The 24041-nt window shown below is 32.0% G+C and overlaps 4 protein-coding genes across 6 annotated transcripts; 2 read left to right on the forward strand and 2 right to left on the reverse strand.

Annotated features, from left to right (window-relative positions):
• The first annotated feature begins 860 nt into the window (after positions 1-860).
• Positions 861-1624, forward strand: LOC112517799 (translocator protein homolog). Its single transcript, XM_025125172.1, has one exon. It carries the CDS (start codon positions 861-863, stop codon positions 1365-1367), a length of 507 nt encoding a protein of 168 aa, XP_024980940.1. The 3' UTR covers positions 1368-1624.
• A 396-nt stretch (positions 1625-2020) lies between these two features.
• On the reverse strand, positions 2021-5056 carry LOC112518742 (alkylated DNA repair protein ALKBH8 homolog). 2 transcript variants are annotated; one of them, XM_025126558.1, is made up of 4 exons: positions 4769-5056; positions 3817-3848; positions 2770-2976; positions 2021-2446 (listed from the first exon to the last, which is right to left on the reverse strand). In XM_025126558.1, exons 1-4 carry the CDS (start codon positions 4989-4991, stop codon positions 2135-2137), a joined length of 774 nt encoding a protein of 257 aa, XP_024982326.1. In that variant the 5' UTR covers positions 4992-5056; the 3' UTR covers positions 2021-2134. The 2 variants fall into 2 exon arrangements, with proteins under 2 accessions (XP_024982326.1, XP_024982327.1); XM_025126559.1 differs by having other exon boundaries at positions 2185-2446; positions 2775-2976; positions 4769-5048.
• Positions 5057-9908: 4852 nt separating this feature from the next.
• On the forward strand, positions 9909-11651 carry LOC112518200 (stress-related protein-like). 2 transcript variants are annotated; one of them, XM_025125814.1, is made up of 3 exons: positions 9909-10069; positions 10462-10698; positions 10947-11651. In XM_025125814.1, exons 1-3 carry the CDS (start codon positions 10031-10033, stop codon positions 11397-11399), a joined length of 729 nt encoding a protein of 242 aa, XP_024981582.1. In that variant the 5' UTR covers positions 9909-10030; the 3' UTR covers positions 11400-11651. The 2 variants fall into 2 exon arrangements, with proteins under 2 accessions (XP_024981582.1, XP_024981583.1); XM_025125815.1 differs by having other exon boundaries at positions 9944-10069; positions 10468-10698.
• Positions 11652-16464: 4813 nt separating this feature from the next.
• On the reverse strand, positions 16465-17533 carry LOC112517800. The gene is made up of 2 exons (XM_025125173.1): positions 17294-17533; positions 16465-17076 (listed from the first exon to the last, which is right to left on the reverse strand). The coding sequence occupies exons 1-2, from the start codon at positions 17531-17533 to the stop codon at positions 16465-16467; spliced, it is 852 nt and encodes a 283-aa protein (XP_024980941.1).
• Between the last annotated feature and the right edge of the window lie 6508 nt (positions 17534-24041).

A 24041-nucleotide genomic window follows, 5' to 3' on the forward strand; every position in this document is an offset into this window, starting at 1 on the left:
AATTTCAATATTCAATACATCATGTTCTTTTATATAGTTATATTTCGATAAGTTCACCTTATAGTTTTTTCTTGTTTGAAAATTATAATACTGTGATATTTTTAATGCTTACAGATACCGTTGATCTTTCAAAGAATAGGATGAAGACTGAAGTTGTCAAAACAAAGTCCTCAAATTCTTTTGAGATTTAAAGATGAACTATTTCTTCAAAAAGAAACCCTTGTTTGGTGGATGATTGTTATAGGTTCCAACCTTCGTATTTCTCATTTAGTTATCAAAATATCATTTTACTTGCAAACAATGCCATAATTTAAATGGTAGAACATTTTATAAATAACTAATTAATTTTTTATTTACAAGTTTTATATTTAGTTGCATTGCAGCAGTTGCAAAACTAGTAAACTATAAATATATATTTTAAAATTACGATTTTCATCTCTATATTTTATAATTCAACGTAGTTTTCATCTTTATGATTTAAAATTTGTTATGGTTTTCGTTTTTATGGTTACAATTCATTGCTATTTTAATCCATGATGCTTAAAGTTAGGAGTTAGACTCGGACACAAAAATAACAATAAATCGTAAACTTCAGGGATGAAAAAGTAAAATTCCAAAATTACAAGGACAAAAACCACAATTTGAAAATCACAGGGACTAAAACCGTAATTTACTCTTTTCTTAATTTCATGCAGACCGAAAAACACGTTCTACTCTATAAAACACATCTCCTAAAAACCCTCTTCACCATCCCATCTTCCCTCTTCCATTTTATCTCCTCAACCATCTCCTCCACCCCCCAAAACACTTGAAACAACCACCAAAAAACGAGTCGACAACCATCGCCGGAGACCGGCAACATGACTTACAACGTTACTAGAACGAGATCTCAAAAGAAACCATCCACGGCAGGTGGCGGTGTCCGGTCGCTGGCTACCGCCATTGCTGTCCCTGTGGCTCTGACCCTAGCCGACATTATGTGGTACGGAGGTGGCCAGGCTTACAAGGACCTAGACCTACCATTCTGGATGCCATCGTTGTGGGTTCTACACCTAACTTGCTTGTCCACGGCTTTCGTCATGGGGTTATCGGCTTGGCTCGTGTGGGCCGAGAGTGGATTTCATCGGACACCCTCGGCTATAGTAATGTACTTGGCTCAACTTGGATTCAGCTTGGCTTGGAATCCGATCTTTTTCAAGATGGATGCTATTCGGGTGGCGTTAGCAGTGAATTTGGCACAGATGGCCACTATTTTCTCGTGTTCTCATATGTTCGGCCGGTTAAATCCGATAGCCGGCGACCTTGTGAAGCTTTGTTTGGTGTGGACCGGCTATTTAACGGTTGTAAATCTATATTTTGTACTTTAGGGTAAAGGATTCAACATCTATAATATACGTAATGTAGATTTTGTATACAATTCTATCGAAAAAGGGTATAATTGACCTTAAACGAGGGTTTCAATTAGAGGCATTACCTTCTAAATGTTTTCTGGTCGATGACCTTCATCTGACCCGTTTAGGGATGTTCATAGAGACCGCCCACACTGTACCGCAAAACGCAGTTTAGAACTTCTGCTATGCGATTTACAGTTTGCATTTTTACACCAAAAGGCACTATAATAATTAGGCTACTTTATATAATATTTTTAGTTTTCTCAAATTATTTTTAATTATGTAATATTTTTATTTTTTTTGGACTATTTTTAATTATGTAACATTTTTATTTTTCTTAGATTATTTTTAATTATGTAATATGTATTTGAGAATCGGATATATTTAAACTTTTGATTTGTATAGACTAAGGTCACGTTATCATTGAATCTACAATAAAGTTTTAATCTTGTAATTATTGGATTGTAAGTGTAAAGTGCGTTAAGTACAAACCGCAACACAATATGGCTTTTTGCGGTTTGGGTAAATGCTTAAACCGCATATGCGGTGCGATTTGCGGTTTGGGACCACACCGCAAACACCCCTAGCGGCTGGTGCAAACCATCATGCTCCCCAAGAAAACGTAGAAATACGCAAAAGGGTTAGATTCTTAAATTCAGTTTTCAAAAACGTCATTTAGCTAAATAGCCTGCTTTTTAGAATACATACCAGATGAAGAGTACAAGCTGGAAATGCAGTGGGTACTAGTCACTACTGCAGAGCTTTCTCAATGTAATGGATGTTCTTCTTTTCTGATCGATTTCGAGGCCATCCCATTTCTGGAAACCGGGTTTCCGATTGATTTCATGCTTCCATTGATATCGGGCTTCACCTGATATTAGGAGTAAAGAGCCTGGTGTCAAGTAGACAGGGATCTTGATTTTGGCCTCGATTGGTTTTCCATTAGTAGCAACTCCATTTTCGACTCGGCTGAAATGCATCACACAGGATGATTCTAGGGAGACTAGGGCTATTCCATCTTCGAATCGCATCAGGTCAACGTGTGCACAAATTCCCTGCAAATGAACCCCAGAAAAGAAATTGGAATCGGAAATTTAGTGGGTTCTTGATTAGTCGATAAGAAACTTATCCATGACCATGATTATGTGCCAGATAGGATCTCATTCAAAGGGTTGGGTTCCGGTGAAAATGACAGTTATGGTGAGAAGGGTAAGAAGAGATCTCCACCTTTAGATCAATCCTAACTGAAGAGAACCACTAGATCAATTCCCTTCTAAATCTCTTCTTACACTTCTTATCTTAACTCCTACTCTCACATGACCCTTCGACCAATAGATGACAGGCAGGATTACGGGCAATAAGAAAGATGATTTCGCACCTCACCTGGCTGGTATGAGTTAACAATGAGTTGATTAAAGAGCGGCACCCTGTGAAGTAGCTCCGATGGGAATATGCATTCTTGTTTATCAATTTGGCAAGTATTTGTGTCCATGGATTCAGGATCGTAATCACTATAACGAATAAGTTCTAACACACATGTCGAAAGCTCCTTTGCCCATGCTGGAAGATCACCAAACCTCATAGCCTGCAATGGCAGTATAACACAGAATTATGAAATAACAAAACTAAGGGCATGTTTTTTAGCAGCTTAATGAGCTTCATGGAACTCACAGCTTGTTTGTTAGTAGCTAAATGAGCTAAATGGGACACACAACTTTGGTCACCTATAGTCCTATATATAACTGTTTGATAGTGGCTTACTGGTATAGAAAGTGACTAATCAAAAACACACTCCATCCATCTGTGAAAAACTCTCCCAAACAAAAATCTTTCCAATCCATTCAAATTAATCCACAAAGGACATCTTTATCCATACAGGACTTAATGGATAACCAACCAAACAGCCCCTAAAGCTCATTAGTCCACCTTACCAAGGACAAAGACAGGCTCATCTCGATAGAGACCAACTTGATTTACTCATTTTGAAACAAGAAAAGGAACACAATATCACTGAATTTTGAATACAGTTGATAAATAGCAAATTACTCATCGGATAGTCACAATTGAAAAGCTCCCATTTGTTCTTTAGTTGGATGCATTTGGTATGCAGACAGTATTGGATGAAACTGAACTGGACATATGACTATATGAGAGTGAGGTCGGTAATTTAATAATTTACTAATCTTGTTTCATCTCCATGATTTTTGTTCCACCTTTTTTCGTGTGTCCTACTCAATCTCGTCCTGTCCCAATCCAATGTTGTCTCAAACGTAGGACAAGTTTTTGTTCGATACTGTCCCGTTGGACATACATATAAACTGCCACAAATGAGATATCCATGACAACAAGAATTATAGCATTTATTTATCGTTGTAAATATAACTTAATAACACAAACAACACAAATCGTGTTCTAATTGCCAAACCTGATTGTGAGCGGCATCATTGAACCATCCTTCTGCAGCCATAAGTCACAGAAGAACAAATAAGTTAAAGCAATGACACTTCCCATACTCATAAAATAGAATGCATTCAAGAAGACATACATAAGTACATACAACCTACAAGTCTACAAACTATAACAACTCATGGGAAATGAGAAATAACGTCAAAACTGCTTGCTTCAATATCATCTATGAAGTTGTTCTCATAAGTCATATCAAGCTGTTTGGTTGATTTTCCATTAAGCCCTCTATGGATAAAGCTATTTGTGTGAATTAATTTGTCTGTATAGATTGGAAAGGTTTTTGTTTGGGAGCGGCTTTTCATAGATGGAAGCAGCATTTTTTTAATTGGGAGGGACAGATTTGTAAAAAACTTGGATTTCTGCATAAGCTCTCCATAGAATCTTACCGAATAAGCCACTTTATATATCATTAAGCCATCATCAAACCGCATTGCTGCATGCCTGAATAAGCTACGAGTCCATTAATCTCATTAAGCTGCTAACAAACAAGCTCTTACAGAAAGTATAGTTCGTGGACCTAATTTGCTACAAGTTTCGTGTTCAAATCTGCCTGGGTGTCATCATGAAATGATGTCAAACTGGTAACTTTCAGTTCAAATGTAACATCGATCTTACATTCTCACGAAAACGACACGTAACCACATTGAAACTTACACTACCATCATGGGCATAAATATTGGCGTAAATTTTGCATTAGGATTCATAATTTTTACTTCTGAAAATAAGTATTATGTTTTCAATTTCGAAATGAACTCAGCTTTCAAAACCGATGAAGTAATCCTCCAATTTGAAGCTAAGAATAACGATTGATTATCATTCGATAAATTAAATCGTAATCACTCTAACAGCAGCGTTATTGTATTTGTAACTGAGAAACAGCAGAATCAACGAGATAGAGATAAGAAGATTACCTCGTAGGATTGATGCTAGCAACGTTGATTGTTGATCAGAAGTTAAAAAATCCCTACATAAGCTTAATCCCTTGATTTCACTGATTTGCTCCCATTTAGGGTTCTCTCCAAATACTAATTGAGCTTCTTTCCGGACTTGGAGCTTTTGTCGACGATCATCATCGTCGCTATCTTCCGACGAATTTCCAAATGCTTCGTGAATAAGGTTCTTGTATTCGTCCATTTCGAAGGAGCTTCGTCTCTAGGGTTTGAGAGTTAGACCCGAGAGAATCGCAGAGAATTTGGACCCAAATTTCTATTGATGCCCCTATACTTTAATCTTCCACCATCTCAAATTTCATCAAAAATCAAATAGTAACGTTTTTTAATTTGATTTTTATTTTGGGTTACATATTTTTAAAACTTTAATTAAAACTAACGTTCTTTGACTTAAATGTTGAAACTTTACATCTTAGGTATCAAAATGAAAGTTTTAAAAGTACGTTATTCAAAATATGAATCAAGTTAAAATACGTTACTTTTTCAAATAATTTGTCTTACATATTAAATAAAAATATTTATATTTATTTAAAAAAATATTAAATTATGAGACATTATGAAATTGAATTATCGAATAACTTTTTAAATAAATACAAACTTTTTATTTAATAAATACATTAATTTAAGAAATTTGATTTATGATTAGATATATAAAATATTGTTAATAATGATTTTAAAAAGAAAAAAAGATGTGAAGCACAATTAACTTTAGAGAGATCGAATTACACCTTTGGTCCATGTAACTTGTCCAGATATTGATTTTTCCGTCATAGTGGTTCCTAATTGACACTGTTAGCTTCAGGGACAGTAAGTGTAATAAATTAAAAAGTTAAGGACCATTATTGTAAGTAACTCATTTTAGGGATCAAATTTAAATTTTGGGCAAACCACGGGTACCACTAATGTAACTACGCTAAAAGAACAAATGACGTCGTTGGTAGAAAATCCTCATTTAAAAATGTAAAAATTAAGAAGAAAAAGTGAAAATTGACAGAAAAGGACACGGTGGTTTTAATAATTCACCATGTCGAGATAATGGCACACGTCGTACCGTTTTCGATTAAATTAACGATACGAGTAATTATTTAATAAGAGAGATAAGACCAACAATATTACCTGTTAAGTGGTGGCGATGATTTTTATCATAGTAAGGGTTTACCCGATAAATTATTATTTATGGTGCTGTTTTGATGGACTAAAATCTTACCCGGTAAGAAAATGATAGTGTTAAATTTTACCGAAAAACGCTTAACTGGGTAAGCGTCTACCAAAATCACATTACCTTACCGGATGAATATGGTAAGAACCAAGAATATTACCTGATAAGAGCAAGACAATGACCAAGAATTTTACCCGGTAAATGAGTGCAACAACTCTTACCACGGTAAATGTTTACAGGTAAATTGTTGTATATAAAGTTGTGTTGATGGACTAAAATCTTACCCTGTAAGTAAATAATAGTGTTAAATTTTACTGGGAAACATTTACCGGGTAAGTGTTTGGTAAACGACCTCTTAATTCAATTTTGTCGTTATTTCATGTGATTCATTTGTAGTAATGTTTTAAGATGTGTTAGAAATATTTGTTTTGTTTATAATTTTTTAATAGACAAATTGCATAAAAAAATAATGTACTTTAACTTGATTTTTATTTTAGATAGCATGCTCTCAAAACTTTTATTTTGGAACCTAATATGTAAAGTTTTAAACATTTAAATACTCGGATAACCATCAATCGGTTACCATGCTATGAGATGTCTATCTTATATTTGATTATGTTTAGCTATAATTAGTTACACAATTTCAAAAATAAAGTTTAGTAAATTTACTTACATATAATTTATTTAGAATTTTGAATTTTAAATAATATACATTAATAAACATTACTTTACGTATTTAAATTAAATATTTTATAATACAATATAAATATATAATTTTAATAATATTTTATATTATTTAAATATATTATATAGTAAGTGGAATGAAAAAGATGTGAGGAGTAGCTAACATAGAAGAGCGTGCCGTTACAAAGTTTCAATGGGCATCCGATTTTTATTCTCCCCTGTCCCCACCCCTTCTTTTAATTGCTAGTTGTGTGTACGTACAATGTGGTAAAAGTCGTAAATTTTAATGATTTTGAAGTTTCACTGATTTTATTAGAGAAGATGAAAAACATAAAAAGAGATTTGTATCTTTAATTATATTTCATCTTAAAATGATATATGAATCATGTATTTGATACAAAGATTGATCTGGCATATTTGTATTTCATGGTGGAGATTATTTCTTATGTTTATCACTTTAACTCTCTTGTTTACTGTAACTCAACTCTTTAAGCTTAAAGGTATGTTTGTTAGCAAATTAATAAAATGAGACTCGTAGTTTATTTGTTCAATAAGTTTCTAAGAGAGTTTTATGCATAAAGACAAAAAATTCAAACTTAACTCTCCCCAGTTGAAAAAAACTTTTTCCACATTAAAAAATCCTCCAAAACAAAAACATTTACAACTTATATAAACAAATTAATACACATATGCATCTTTATCTATACAGTAGTTTATAGAAAACTGACCAAACAATCCTTAAGGGGTTGTTTTGTGGGTATCTATTAAGTTTTTTCAGAATTAGTAAAGATGTTTGTGTGAATTAATCTGCTTTTATAAATTGAAATGTTTTTGTTTTAGAGAGTTTTTTTTATATATGAAATGAGTGTGTTTTTTAACTGTGAGAACTATGTATGGGAAAAAACTTGACTTTCTATATAAAGTTATCCTTAAAATCTACTGAATAAGTCATTTTTTATATCATTAAGCCTTTGACATATATATATATACACACACACACATTGATGGAACTGTGTCTCATCAAGTTTATTAAGCTATTAATAAACATGACTCTATTGGATAAAGTTTTTACAATTTTTTAAATTGTGAATTTAATCTCGTGGTTTTATTTTTGTTTATTTTTTTTATTTTCACTAACAACTTTTAGAAGCCGTTTAACAAATGTTTACTCGGGTAAGTGTTTATCAAATCATATATACATGTATACGTATATGCATATGTCTATAAAATTGTAATAGATAGTTTTTTTAACAGGGGACATACAAAAAAAGGGTAAAAGGAACAAAAATGCCTCTCGACTAACAATACTTTAACTGATCATATCAAGACAAAAGCCTTTTTTTTCCATACCTAAATACATAGTGTAGTAACAATTTTTATACTTTTCACGTTAAATGACATATTCCCGTATATATGTAAACTAAAATTGTAGTTTACTTCAAAAGTACCAGGAGGTCCCAGGTTCAAAACCAAAAAGGAATAAAAATCCCTCTTGTGGCCATGGAGGTTCAATTACGGTGACTCCAGTATATCAGCAAAGCAGATGGTCGCCCTGAGATTAGTCGGCTCGCATAGCAGGTTGGATATCCAGGTTAATAAAAAAAATTGTAGTTTACTAAAATGGCGTTTGGTTCATTTGGAATTTTAAGAAATTGGAATAGTCAATTTCACCGACCATATTTTATTCATCTGTTAGGTCTATTCATTTGAGTTTTGGTAAGGAATTCAAATTCCACATAAGTGAAATGTAAATTTATTGTGTTTTGCAAATAATTCCAATTATTTCGACCCATTTTTTAAAGAACAGCTTTTACATTATTGTATTTACTTCATATATTCTATCCCACCATGATGGTTGTCACCACCACCATCATCGTCACTATCGCCGCCGCCACCACCACTGTTACCACCACCTTCGCGTTTACCCCACTACCACTGCTACCAACTCCACCCTATCACCACTATTATATTCAACAAATCAAACAAACATATTAGAATTAATGCTTTGGTAATTCATCACTAGATTTTTATAATTATGTTTTTTTTTTTTTGCAAAATAAACAGATAGATTCAAAAAATTTAACATATTCTGTTGCAATTCATGCTAACTAAATATATGGTCAAATCTGATTAAATTCTATTTCAATTATTTTAACAAGTTTAATTATATAAACCAAATATTACTTGAATATATTTTTGGCTTAACATTTTAAGAAGCTCTTTGGCAGTTGCTGAATGACTTGGTGCATAATGATTAAGTGGTAAGAATGATTAGAAGACTCTCATGATATAGTGAAAATGAAATATAATTGTTTGGTAATTGTTTACGATGAATTTAGGGCGTTAAATGGTTAAGGAGGCCCATGATACAAAATTATTCAGAGGGTTTTAGAACCATTAAGAGTCATTTTTTTTTGTCAAACATGATTTACTTTTTTACGATTCAGAGGCTGTCTTTTAATGAAACTATTAAAAGGTAAACAAACAACTTTAAGAGACTATTTTGCAGTTGCTGAATGGTTTAGTGCATAATGATTAAATGACCAGAATGATTAAGAGACTCTTATGATGTAGTGCAAAATGAAATATAATTGTTTGATAATTGTTCAGAATAAAATTAGGGCGTCGAATGGTTAAGGAATGCCCATGATACAAAATCATTAAGAGGGTTTTAAAAATATTAAGAGACATTTTTTTTTGATAAACATATTTTCACTTTTTAACGATTCAGAAACCATATCTTAATAAAACGATTCAGAGGTTGCCTCAGGGGCTGGTTGTTTACCTCTTAATAGTTCAATTAAGAGACAACATCTGATCACTAAAAGATGAATCTTGTTTCGCAAAAAAAAAAGTAAGTCTTTTAATGATTTTAAAATCATTTGAATGATTTTGTATCTTGGATCTCCCTTAACCTAACCATTCATCACTATAATTTTGTTATAAATAATTAACAAATAATTATATTTCATTTTTTACTAAATCATAAATGTTTTAATCATTTAATAATTATATACCAAATTATTTAACAACCGCCTGACTAAATATATACATATTCGGTGCTTGGATTTTTTTTCATTTGCTTAACACTTAAGTTTAAAATAGCGCATTTATGGTTTTTGTATTTTCGTTACTTATCTGTTCATATTCGCAAATTTAAACTTAACACCATCACCATTTGACACGTGTCGACATCAGAAAAGGCGTTGGGAGTTGGGTTTTTACCCTATACTTTTCTCGATTTTTCCGCACTAGATCGGGACCGCCTGTATAAGTGTCATCGTTCCATCGCTTGCCGTTAGTCTTGCATCTCATTTCTCTTCATTTTTCCTTAGAAATTTCCATAAAACTCTCTCGAAGCTTCTTTTTTCTCGACGATCATGGCGGAGTCTGAAGCCAATCCGACAACTGAGCCTCTGGTAAGCCTATTTTGTTCAGTATTTCTTACACAAGTATTATCACGGACATTCGTTAATTTTGTTTTTTCTCCGTGTTTTTCTGTTTGAACGAGAAGATGTTGCCGGAAATTGTAGTAGATGTCTAAAAAACAGTTAATGGGATCAGAACTTGTTTTTAGTTTGAATAATTTGTGTTTCTAATTGTCTGTGAATCTGTTTTTTGTCCGTGTTTTTTCTGTTTGAATGAGAAGATGTTGCCGGAAATTATACTAGATGTCTAGAAAACAGTTTATTGGATCAGAACTTGATTTTAGTTTGAATAATTTGTGTTTCCGATCGGATCTGGTCTATGTTACTGATTTTTTGTAATTTTGTTCGATTGATGTAATTTAAATTGTTTGTGAAATTGAAAGGCACAGTCGACGACCGATGGAGGAGAGAAGCACCTGAAGCATCTCGAATTTGTGCAAAGCGCGGTGATCTATTTTGTTGTTTGTTTCTCGACAGTTTACGAATACGCCAAGGAGAACTCCGGTCCGTTGAAGCCTGGTGTTCAAACTGTGGAAAGCACCGTTAAAACCGTCATCGGACCTGTGTACGAGAGGTTTCAGGACGTTCCTTTTGAGGTCCTTAAGTTTGTTGATCTGAAGGTATGCGGTTTCCCTTTCCTTATCGTGCGCACCATGCGTATTTTCCCATATGACGTAATTTGTTGTCGGGTAGTTGAATTAGGTCGACTTAATCTTATCGTGATAGTGAAATTACGTTTATTTGGTGCAATACGTAGCTAATAAGACAAATCGCATTGAAATCGACATATTTCCAGGGGGTAGAGTGTAATAAACTTAAATTAGATGGTTGAAAGTGGAATGACATCCAGCTTAATCGGTTGTTACAGGTGGACGATACGTTGAATGAGTTGAATCGCCATGTACCATCGGTGATGAAACAGGCTCCAAGCCAAGCCAAATTCAAAGAATTAGCTTCAGAGGGAGTTAAAATGGCTTCAAGAATGGCTAATTCAGTCTACAAAAAATACGAGCCCACAGCTAAAGAGCTGTACGCAAGCTATGAGCCTGTAGCCGAGAAGTACGCCGTGTCAGCCTGGCGAGAAATGAATAAGCTTCCATTGTTCCCTCAGGTAGCTCAAGTTGCAGTTCCCACCGCCGCATACGTGGCGGAGAAATACAACGTTGCAGTTTGTTACACGGCGGAGAAAGGTTATCCGGTGGCGCAATATCTGCCGTTGGTTCCGATTGAGAAGATCGCAAAGGTATTCAAAGAAGGTGAAAATGTACCACCAGTTGCACAAAGTGGGCAAAGTGCACAAAGTAATCAGGTGATGACATGATATCTATTTGTTACAAAACTGAAAAAAATATATATATGGTATTTAGGGTCGGGAACTGTTGCAGTTGTCATATGGCATATGATGTGGTTTAATTACCTTTAGTGGTGTGATAGCTTTACTCTAAATTTTCTTTTTACTTTTTTAATTATTTTCTTTTATTTTTTATGTTATGGTTTATTTTTTTATGCATGTAGTGAGGTGGGTTTTTGTTTTGGAGTAATATAAGTTTAAGTGTAGTTTGAGTTTCATCTTCTTCTAATCATCCATGATTTTAACAGTGATTTAGGGAAGATTGTTGTTTAGCATGTTAAAACGGGAGGTCTTTCACAACGCTATTAAAGTGAAGAGGCTCGATTTTGTGTGTGTTTAGGGTCTTCTATTGATGTGTCTAGCTTGTTTTAGTTCAAATTGTTCATGTGCAAATTGTTATTTGTTTGTGTTCGGGTTAAAATTGTTAATTATTTAGGTTTAGGTTTATATTATTAGGAGCAAACTGCATGAAAATGTAACATACTTTAATTTAATTTTTATTTTGGGTAATATATTTTCAAAATTTTCATTTTTGGTATTTAAAGATGTAAAGTTTTAAATATTCAAGTATTTGGGTAGTCAATTGAAGTATTAATTATGTTGATGTGGCGAGTGGTGTGGTATTCAACTTAGTATTATTTGTTAATGTGGTTAGTGATATGATTTTTATTAATTTAAAATTAGTCTTCAATCGGTTACATTAATATTCAAATGTTTAGAAATTTACATTTTAGGTATTAAAATGAAAGTTTTGAAAATACATTACTTTTTATGCAAATTGTCCTATTGTTAATTGTTTAGATTAGCATCCTTTGTGTTCAACATACATCTATATCTGTTATATATGCAATGTGATCAAAAAGGTGTGTTTGAACTTGGGGAGAGGTTCAACATCAAAGAACACTCGGAAAATTAGTTGGTGCGATGCATTTATTAGATGTCAAGTTCAAATATAGAAATATAAGTAGTCAGGAGTCCGTTGATCGAGTTGCTAGATTTTAAGGGTTGGTTGTTGAACGATGCATATAATTATTGCACTTTGAGAAGGGTTGATGGGAAAATAAAATATGTTGGTTCTTTTTATAATGTATGGTGCGGTTGGCTCACGTGATTTGGCTCTGTTTTTTTGGTTTGGTTTCTTAAATATAATGATTAATCTATCAATTCGGGTTTCAGTCTAAAAAGCTTACAAGTTAACACTGCTTTCATGCTGTTCTTCTCTTATCTCCGTTTTCAACCAACAACACACAGCGCTGCCTTAATATTCCAAGTCAATTGTATTAGATATTGTATGTTTTTTTTACATATCTCGATTCATGACTTTTAAATGTCTGACAAAGGAGGTATCTAGTCTCTTTGAAGGCAACTTTTTGTTTCCTTCTCTAACCAATATCTTATGTACCACCATTGTACGCCATCTTTCACTACCCCGACCACTCTCAAACAAAGTAACACCATATAATTTGAATCGAGAATATGATGCAAGTGAACATGTCATATGACTTTACCTCACGACACTCGGCTAAAGTCGGAGCCCTGAAAACGCCAAACTGATCGGATTTGAAGTTGAAAAGTTGGAGCCTGAAATTCACTTGAAATCCTTAAAATCCATGCATGTCGGTTGAGATCGGGTTTAGGGTTACTTTGGGTCACTTCACTATTCACATTGTCCTTATAATTAGGGGTATCTTTGTTGCAGTTGATGTTCTTTCTTTAAATTTCCGTGATATCATTTTCGAGGGTTTCATGCAAGTGTTTTGATTGGTAGCTCGAAGATGAACCCTCATGGTTACACCCAATGCTTTCCTGAGTTGGACTCCTATTTACATTCCAGACAAAAACTTTTTCCTTGATTCATTATTTTTTCGCCATTTTCGAGCTCGACGTTGAGAAGCTCCCGATCACATCCTCTTTCATCACAACATCCACCATCACTTTCAACGATCTTTCATCTTCCATGGCCGCCTTGAGGGTGAGGGAGACGTAGACGCGAGACGACAAAGAGGAACAATCACTTGATTAGGTTAGGTTGTAGGATTTAGATCATATTATTAGGAAAATTGATAGTAGTAGTAATCAATTCGGGTAGTCGGACGGGTCAGAGGGTGATTTGGATACTCAAATCAATCCTACATCCCCACTTAAATTCTTGGACCTTGAGGGTTAGATATGTTTGAATTACAGAGGTGGGTTTCTATAGGGATTTTCAGGTCGGATGGGGTCGGCCTTTTCAGATTTTTTAGATTTTGCTCGCTCTTAAGCTAAAGATGTTAACCCGAGGGATGCTTTTGGACCTTGAAACATGAAATAAGAACCACCAATGTAATTATTAAATTTTACAGGCCAAACCCAAAAGCAACCAAAACACATGAACTAATGCCGTAATTCACTTAATATATTTAAGTTATGTTTGGTGAACAGGTAATTTTCAGATGATAAATTGGTTATTAGCTAAAAAATTAGATAATAAACTAATCATTTCTAACCTAAAAATATATTAATAAGTTTATTAACAAATATAAAATAATCAAAAATTACGTTGAAAAATTACTTAATTATAAGATAATTAAATAAATCACTAATACATATTATCATAATTAAAGTAAATAGAATTAAAAACAGAGTGTTTTTCAATAGCTTTAATAGACATTTCTTGTATTTTATATAATATTTGTAATATTATTATGTAATTTTCTCATGCCATGGCATCACCGTTACATGTGAGGATGATTAAAATTGAGTTTGGCCATTAATTTATCCCAAAATATTTAATGTAATAAATAATTTTTTTTCTGTTAATTTTCTTTCTCTTTTAACCTTTTGTTCGATAACTTACAGATTTTATAACAGTTGTAGAGGAATATTTACGTAATCAAATATTATAATCAACCAAAGCGGATATAGAACATAAAATTTTAGAACCTTATAATATCAACAGAGAAAGTTATAATAAAGAGGTCGTTTACCAAATGCTTACCAAGTCATATTTTCATATGAGATAAATATACCAAGAATCTTATATGGTAAGAGGAAAGGTAAAGATCGAGAGTCTTGCCCGATAGGTGATGACGACGGCTATTACCATGGTCAGCGTTTACCGGGTAAATTGTTTTATACAATATCATTTTAGTGGATTAAAATCTTGCTCAGTAAGTAAACGATAATATTGAATGTTACCGGTAAATGTTTACTGGAGTAAGTGTTTAAGTAAATGACCCCTGATATAATTAAATCAAGTTCTAATAAGTTTTATCGTTTTAGAGAACATGTTACATTACAGTGATGTTTGTTTTTTAAAATGTGGTGAAATTTGAAGTGTTATTTCACTTCCGATTTATAAGAGGTGATGCTAAAGTCTGAAATTTGAATCTACAAGGCTATTTGTTTTCGTAAACTGATAGACGTCTGAATTTGTTTAAATTGCTTATTTTACCCATTAGAAATTATAGTGTTGAATTTATAAATAAATTAATACAATTTCACATATTCATTCATCATCGTTATGAAATTTACATCTAAATTATATTAATTAAAATTCATTTAAACGAAAATTATGTCATTAACGGTGTTTAACACATTTACATCCTATTAAAGTACATCAATTCAGAGACGTGCAGATTGATTTGGCAAGGATTGATTCATAGAAATGATCGATTAAGGTTAATTGATTGAGAAACGCCGTTGTTGTTGATTTGAAGAACAATAAGAGGCAAATAAGAGGTTGGTTTACCTCTTATCAGATAAAAATAAATAAAACATAAGTGTCTATGAAAAATTAAAAAAAAACAAACAATCTAAATGACCTTATCTCTTAAGGAATAAAACATAAGAGACTGATAATAGTTTTTTTTTTAATAAAAAACAAACAAGGCCACATCTCTCTTCCTAGAGGTCTGATGTCAAAATCAATCGAGAAGATGTTTGTAATTGCAAGCCAATGACAAAATCACTATCTTATCTTTTCAAATTAATGGTCCCACGAAGAAGTTTTGGGAGTTATCGAAAGAAGTTTCGAGTTGACGACTCTATCTGTTTGGGCAATTGACCCACTAAGGGACCGTTTACTAAATGCTTATTTGGGTAAATGCTTACTAAGTCAAATTCTTTTACCGGATTAGTAAGGCAATAACCAAGAATCTTACCTGGTAAATGCGAAGACACGAATCGAGAGTCTTACTCGATAAGTGATGGCAACGACCCTTACCACGGTTAACGCTTACCGGGTAAATTGTTACATACGATGTCGTTTTAGTAGACTAAAATCTTACCCGATAAGTATGCAATAGAGTTGAATTTTACCATTAAGCGCTTACCGGGTAAGCGTTTAGGTAAACGGCCCCTAATTTACACCATCCCAATTGACATAACATATACAAATATAACAAAAAGAGACGTCAGAACATATCTAACAGATTCTCTATAACTTCACCAAAATGATGACCCAAAAGCTAAAATCTGTAATAGAAAAATGATATCCAAAAGCATTTTGCGTACCAAACATCTCCTACATGTTTGGAAATGCAAACTAAACATGGCTAAGGGCCATTTATTGAACACTTACCTTAGTAATCGCTTACTGGTTTAATTACCTAACCAGTTTATAGAACCAAACTATAAAGTGTTCTATCTAAAAGCGTTACAATAGGTTTATAGAATGTTTTTACATAAAGTGTTTTATTAACTATTTTATATGACACTTTTGATAAGCGTCCTATAAAGTATAAACCCATCTTATCATAGGACATTTTTTTTTCAAATAGTTTCGTATAAAACTATATAATACGACACTTTATTTTAAAAGCGTTCAAAAAACTCCTTAATAACGCCTAAAAATATCATATAAATCTATTGTAACATTTTTAGATAGGACGCTTTTTTGGTTTGGTACTATAAACTTAAGTCTTGTAAAGTATTTTATTAGGACAGTTAGATATTTTATGCGAACTATAAAATCAATTTTGTGGTAACGAGTGAATGCCGACAAACGAGTGACAAAAAGATGCAACGTTATTCTTTAAAAACATTGAACTCGAGTTCATAGATGCATGTGCCTATAATTCCTTTTCATGCCATCATTAAACGATGATGACGAAGAAAGCATGGGCGTAGCCAAAGACGAACTATGGTTACAACAACTGTCAAGAAACGATAGTCGTTGTCTTGGGGTGCTCAACGATCGTGCCTTTGCCATGAAAGATTCCGTTGTGGCCATGTACGTTGGAAAAATTGGAGAATTCGGTAACGAAGTGTCATCTGATCGATCAGGGGATAAGTGGTAGTGTCTTTTTGTGTAATATGACATTTGGGTTCGAGAAGTTGGCGAGTTGTGATGTTTATTCTCGAGACCCAGTTTCCTCTGCATTTCACACATTTGACTATCAAAACGGTGGTTTCTTATGGTAGTCGGACTTTCAAGAATCTGATCGTCTTTTCTCTCCTTGTGAGGGGTAAAATGGTCTTTTTTGTCATTACAGATCCTAGAAACTTGATCAAATGTGGGAACCCGTATTCGATGAACTCTAGCTCGTGCATTTTCGAATTGTTGAATGTTGTTCATTCGGTTTAAAACTTTTCGCCTCACGATTTGGCCCCGAATCACGGCTTGAAGCTTCAGTACTCCCCTCAACCCGACCAACGCTTTCCATGCCTGAAATTTTTTTACTTGTCAAAATTACAAGTTTTCAACATTAAAAAAAATTAAAATAATTTCAAGAAAAATTTGACAAATTTATCAAATATTTGAAGTATTTAAACAAATTTTTACTAAATATATTTAAATTTCTAATCCAAAATAATATAGATTTGACTCAAAAAGTCAACATGTATAAATTGGCACCAGAGGAAGATGTGTATATAACATATACCAAATGCGCACGATAAAAAGATTGGATCTTGATGGCGGCGACGTTTTTGGTTCTCCATTCAAGGTCTTCAGAAGACCTTACGAGCCTGGCAAGCTCTGTGGCTGCATTTGCAGCCGCAACAGCTGCTTTAGCCGCAACTGTCATAGCAACAGCCAGAGCCAACGTGTGTTGGTTTTTATCCTCCTTATGATCATTCCCTTTTGCATCGGGTATGTCGAGTGCATGGTAATTGTGGTTCATCTTTAGCCTCCAGAAACACCATCTTCGCCTCTTTGTCCCCTAAACGAGTCTCAAAAGATGTTACATTATGATACTATTACAAGATACCCGCTATACTCTTTAAAAAACACGTAGAACAACGTTTTATTCGAATAATAGTCGTGGGTTTTCAAAAATTTCGATAAAACAATGAAAGATAACAAGGAACACACCTTTTCTGTCGATTCCACCTTGCAGGCGAAAAATCTCTTTAAAAAACCGAACCAACACATTTTCTTTCTCATCGAGGTTCGTGAAATGATCACTGAGAAAGAGAAAGAGAAATCGAAACAATGAAATGGTTTTGGAAAACACCTTTGGAGAGTTTCATTTGAAGTCGCATGTAAGTAATGTCCTTTATAGGGGGTATTAATTACTCTTTTTAATATTTGTTTGCATTTATAATCATCACTTTTTTCTTAAAACTGATTTTGCTTTAACTTCATTAATTTATAGCATCGTATTAATGTATCACAAATATATATATATATATATATATATATATATATATATATATATATATATATATATATATAAAGAGAGAGAGAGAGAGACTTAGGATCATGTGAGACAAGGTTGTTTTCGTGAGACACGATTTTTACACTTGAAACCTCATAGCAAAACAATGTGAAGGTAACCTTCTCGGTGTTTTTGCTGCAAAGGTTCGAGTTTTTTTTTTACTTTCACAACATTTTATTGTGAAGTTTCAAGTGTAAAAATCGTGTTTCACGAAAACAGCTTTGTTTCACGTGAACCCAACCCTACATACACACATACATATAAGGTTGAGTTCCGGTGAGAAAGGAAGTTATAGTGAGAAGCGTAAATAAGAGATTTCCACCATTGTATCAATCATAATTGAATGCCAATACTAATGAAGTGCACCGAGTTGCACTTGATCAATTTTCTTCTAAAGCGCAATTCATGGGTAGCTATGAGATTAAAAGTAATCAATGATTCATATCTTTTCTTATACTTTTCACGTTAACTCTTTTTTTACACGATCTTTCACCTATATATATATATGTGTGTGTGTGTGTGTATGTATACATACACATATAGAGGGAGATTTAAACCAAAACAAAGTTTAAATAAAAAAACATGAAAACACTTATATCATATGTGATTATGAGCTATTTTAGCGCTAGATCACAAGTCAAGTCGTTCGCACACCCAATTTGAACAATTTTCTTGTTTGAACCCAACTTATATATAACAAGGGTTGGACTCCAATGAGAAGGAGAGTCAAGACGAGAAACTTAAGAAAAGATCTCTACCATTGGATGTATATTAGGATATGTTGTACGGAGATGAGATGCACCAGATCAATCTCCATATCAAGCACGATTCATGAGTGAGTTTGAAATTAAAGACGATTAATGGTCCAAATCACTTCTTATATTTCTCATCTTAACTCTCTTTCTCACATGAATCCCTATATAACAATATGTTAATTAAAACATAACATATAATTCCCTTACATTTTATATACACTTTGTGTGTGAGTGTGACCACCACATTGATGTATCATCATGTGCAATTTGTAAATGCAATCAAGTACTAATGTCATAAATCATGTAATCCATAAACTAATTAATATTTTTAATTTTATGTATATTTAAATAAAAATATTTTTAATTATAAAGCTATATATATTATTATTATTTTGAATAAAATAAGAAAAACTTTAAAACTAAATTCGAAATTAATTTATTAACTAGGAATTAATGTTCATATTTATAAAATAAAAAAACGCTTTGTTTGTTGGAATCAAGAGAATATTAAAGGTAAAAATGGGTTTACCTCTTAATAGTTTCATTAAAAGGTAATGTCTGAATCGCTAAGAGGTGAATCTTGTTTGGAAGGAAAAAAAATATGTTTCTTAATGGTTCTGAAACTTTTTGATTTTGTATCATGAGTCTCTCTTAACCATTCAGTACTCTAATTTCATTGTAAATAATTATCAGACAATTATATTTTATTTTACATTGTATCATGAGACATGAAGGGATTTGAGAAGAGGTCAAATCTGTAATTTATTATGTATTTGTATTATAAATAATTATATAAATGATAATGATTAAATATAATATAATTATTTTAAAAAAAACCATAATAAATATGTGTGGAAAGCATCATGTTATAAATTATTTAATAGAATATGACCGTCCAAAATAATTGTAAATTGCTTCAAAAAGCACCCATGAACCTTCTCATGTCAAGTAATCCGTTGGCATACTTTTTAGGGGAAATAAAGAAATCTTTTATTATATTTAGAACAAATTGTATGAAAAAATAATGTATTTTAATTTGATTCCTATTTTAGATAATATATTTTTATAACTTCTATTTTGGTACTTAAGATGTAAAATTTTAAACATTTAAGTACCCGTGTAACCAGTTGAATAATTAACCGACTATCATGCTAATGTGATAAGTGATGTGGTATTCAACTCAGTATTATTCGCTGACGTGGTTAGTGACATGAAACTTTTTAATCTAAAACTAGTTTTCAACCGGTTACCCGCGTACTTAAAGGTTTAAAACTTTACATCTTAGGTACCAAAATAAAAGTTCTGAAAGTAGGTTACCCAAAATAGAAATCAAGTTAAAATACGTTACTTTTTTCATGCAATTTACCTTCCATTATTTTATATATTTAAATAAAAATATATTAGTTACACACACACATATATAATGAAACCTAAAATATTACATATACAAAGTGTCATATAACTTGGCTAATCTACATAGGACGAGACTAATATGACTTCCATAAAAAATACGTTCGCTACAAAAATCATTTTTCCCAAAATGTCATCACGTGAGCTGTCCTCGTACTATGCTAAGTACTGGACTTTCTTACCGCAAACACTAACAGATGCACCCGAACATGGTCCTGTCCTGGGACACAAGTCGACAAACAAAACAAGTCAGACTCGACGCCTGGTGAGTTCAAGAGTTTACATTATAAAAACATTTGTGATTTGTAAATTTAAGTTAAACTGGTTCTAAAATCCGTTAGAGTAATTCTTAATGAAATGAAAAAGGATTGTTTGAATGCATTGGTAGAATGAATGTACTGATATAATCTGTTTACGGGTTGTTTAGGTGTCAAGCCGGTTGAAAATGTCACTAAAGTCAGTTCAACTAGATTTTATTGGTTGTACGTTAAAAGCACGTGTTTTACATAATTGCTTCGTGTTGTTTGTATTGGATATGTGTTATGGAAATTGGTTTATACCAAGAGAAATGACCATATTGTATTTACTTGATACATTAAATATGGGGTTATTTATAAAAATAACCGGTTTACACAACCCTTTACCACAAAATAACCACATTTTAGAGGTTTTGCCAAAATAACCACCCGGATAGCCCCCGGGGGCGATCCGTACACAATGGGGGTGATCCCGGGTAAAAAAAAATTCCTCAAAAGTCGAGATTACTGTTCACTTCGTTGATCGTGTTTGACCTCGCTCCCGGGGCGATCCGTACTCTACCGGGGGCGATTCGGGTAAAAAAAAATTTTGATTTTTTTTCTAATACCAATTTCACTATAAATACCAACCTCCTAATTCATAATTTTTCACACATTCCCTTCCATTTTTTTTCTCATATATTTTACTCTCACAACCCTTAACCCATTAAACACAATAAACCATCACAACCTTTAACCCATTAAATACGTACGGGTTTTCAACCGTACGCATATATACGTATAAATACGTACGTAAATATGCGTATGGGTTTAAACCCGTACGCATATTTACGTATAAATACGTACGTAAATATGCGTATGGGTTTAAACTCGTACGCATATTTACGTATAAAATACGAAGTTTCAATTTTTGTACCGTTTATATCGTTTTTTTTTACGTTATGCATATATATATATATATATATATGTTACCGCAATTTATATCGGTTTTTTTACGTAAATATGCGTACGGGTTTTCAACCGTACACATATATACGTATAAATACGTACGTAAATATACGTATGGTTTAAACCCGTACGCATATTTACGTATAAAATACGAAGTTTCAATTTTTGTACCGTTTATATCGCTTTTTTTCACGTTATGCATCTATATATATATATATATATATATATATATATATATACACGTTACCGCAAACATTATCACTTTCACGTGATTTCATGTTTTGTGATGGTTGATTGTGTTTAGTGGGTTAAAGGTTGTGATGGTTTATTGTGTTTAATAGGTTAAGGGTTGTGAGAGTAAAATATATGAGAAAAGAAATGGAAGGGAATGTGTGAAAAATTATGAATTAGGAGGTTGGTATTTATAGTGAAATTGGTACTAGAAAAAAAATCAAAAATTTTTTTTACCCGGATCGCCCCCGGTACAGTACGGATCTCCCCGGGGGCGAGGTCAAACGCGGTCAACGAGGTGAACAGTAATCTCGACTTTTGAGAATTTTTTTTTTACCCGGGATCGCCCCCATTGTGTACGGATCGCCCCCGGGGGTGATCCGGGTGGTTATTTTGGCAAAACCTCTAAAATATGGTTATTTTGTGGCAGATGGTTGTGTAAACCGGTTATTTTTATAAATAACCCTTAAATATGACTAGAATAGTACTCGCGCAATGCAACGATATACATCTTGATTTAAATATTTTTTTTTTCTTTATCTCAGTCGATGTTATGATATGGTCTTATGTGATTTTGAGAAAACGATAATGTTTTTATTTTTAAATAAAATATAAATTTGAAGAATATCATAAAATTTTGACAAAAATATATCGATAGTATCAAATTAACTATTTAAAATTCCTCATTTTTTGTGTAATTTTTTTATTCAATTTTTTTATTATAATTTAATTTAAGTTCAATAACCAAGTAATTTATATTTTATTTAATAATATAATTTTCTTATAAAGATAATAATTAATTATTTTGTTAGAACTCGATAATTATCTTAATTATATTTTAGATTTTTTTATATTTTAAAATGAGATGTTTATTCTCTATTTGATTATGTTTATTCACAGTTAGTTATACGAATTCAAACATCGAATTTTAATAAATTATACTTATGCATAATTTACTTGTAATCATAAATTTTAAGTAATATGTATTAATATACAATATTTCATGCATAAAAAATAGTTTTTAAGAGTTTTTTTCAAATGTTTTATAATACAGTATAGATATATACTTAATAAAATAAGCATATGAGATATGTTGAGTGATAACACATATAAGAGTACAAGTTTTGACATTTCGGAATCGATTTGGGGGATTTCATACGGTTTAAGATCAACGGGTCCAAAAAGTCTTGAGATAGGTTTACGGGTATTCAACGAGTCCGTTATAATATGAAAAATAACATAAAAAATGAATTTCGAGTAATATAAACAAGAAGTCTTGATGTACTTGGTTTTCTTGTTACCACAACCTCTTCGTCTATTATATCTGTAGTTTTGTTGCAAACTAACTGTTATACTTGTTAAAATGTAAAATAAACGTCAGTAAAACGACTCGTGATTTTTTCTGACTGCTAATTCAAGTTCTATAACTATCAAACACGTTGTTAAACATAATTACATTGGGTTATCCGTAAAAATCCGAACAATTAAATGCTTGCTCATTATTTGATTAAATATATTTAAATACATGCATTTTTTGGCGTTTTATTTGCCCAAGATTTTATACGAGCATTTCGTCTTCTAAGAGATCAAAGGTTCAAACATCATTACAGGTGAGAAGGGTGTATAAGTTTATTTGTTCTATTTCCTGTATATAAATATTATATACTTCAAAAGAACTTTTATGATTTGTTATTTTATTTATCTATACTATATTATAAAACATTTTGACAAAAACTCTTAAAAACTACTTTTTATACATAAAGTATTATTTATTAATGCATGTTATTTAAAACTCAAGATTACAAGTAGATTGTGCGTAAATACAACTTATTAAAACTTTATATATGAATTTGTGTAACTAACTGCAGATAAACATAATCAAATACAAAATAAACATCTCATTTTAAATATAAAATATAATTAGGATAATCATTGAATTCTAACAGAATACTTAATTATTAATATTATAAAATATTATATTATTAAACAAAAAATAAATTATTTCATTATTAAACATAAATTAAATTATAATAAAAAAATTACATAAAAAATAGAACTTTTAAATAGTTGATTTGATATTAATATTGATATATTTTTTTTCAAGTTTTTATAGTATCTTCAAATTTATATTTTATTCAAAAATAAAATAATTATTGCTTTCTTAAAAACACATAAAATCGTATTATAACATCGACAGAAACAAAGAATAAAATAGTATACTAAAATCGAGATATATTCCACTGCATTGCGCGAGTACCCTTCTAGTTATTCAAAAACCGTCCCCTGATTTTATCTAAATAAATTATGATCACATTTTAACATATGAATCTAACATAATTTTGAATAACACATTTTGTATATTATTAAGCT

The sequence above is a fragment of the Cynara cardunculus genome (assembly GCF_001531365.2).
Source record: "Cynara cardunculus var. scolymus isolate 2C chromosome LG 9, CcrdV1, whole genome shotgun sequence".
NCBI classification, from domain to species: domain Eukaryota; kingdom Viridiplantae; phylum Streptophyta; class Magnoliopsida; order Asterales; family Asteraceae; genus Cynara; species Cynara cardunculus.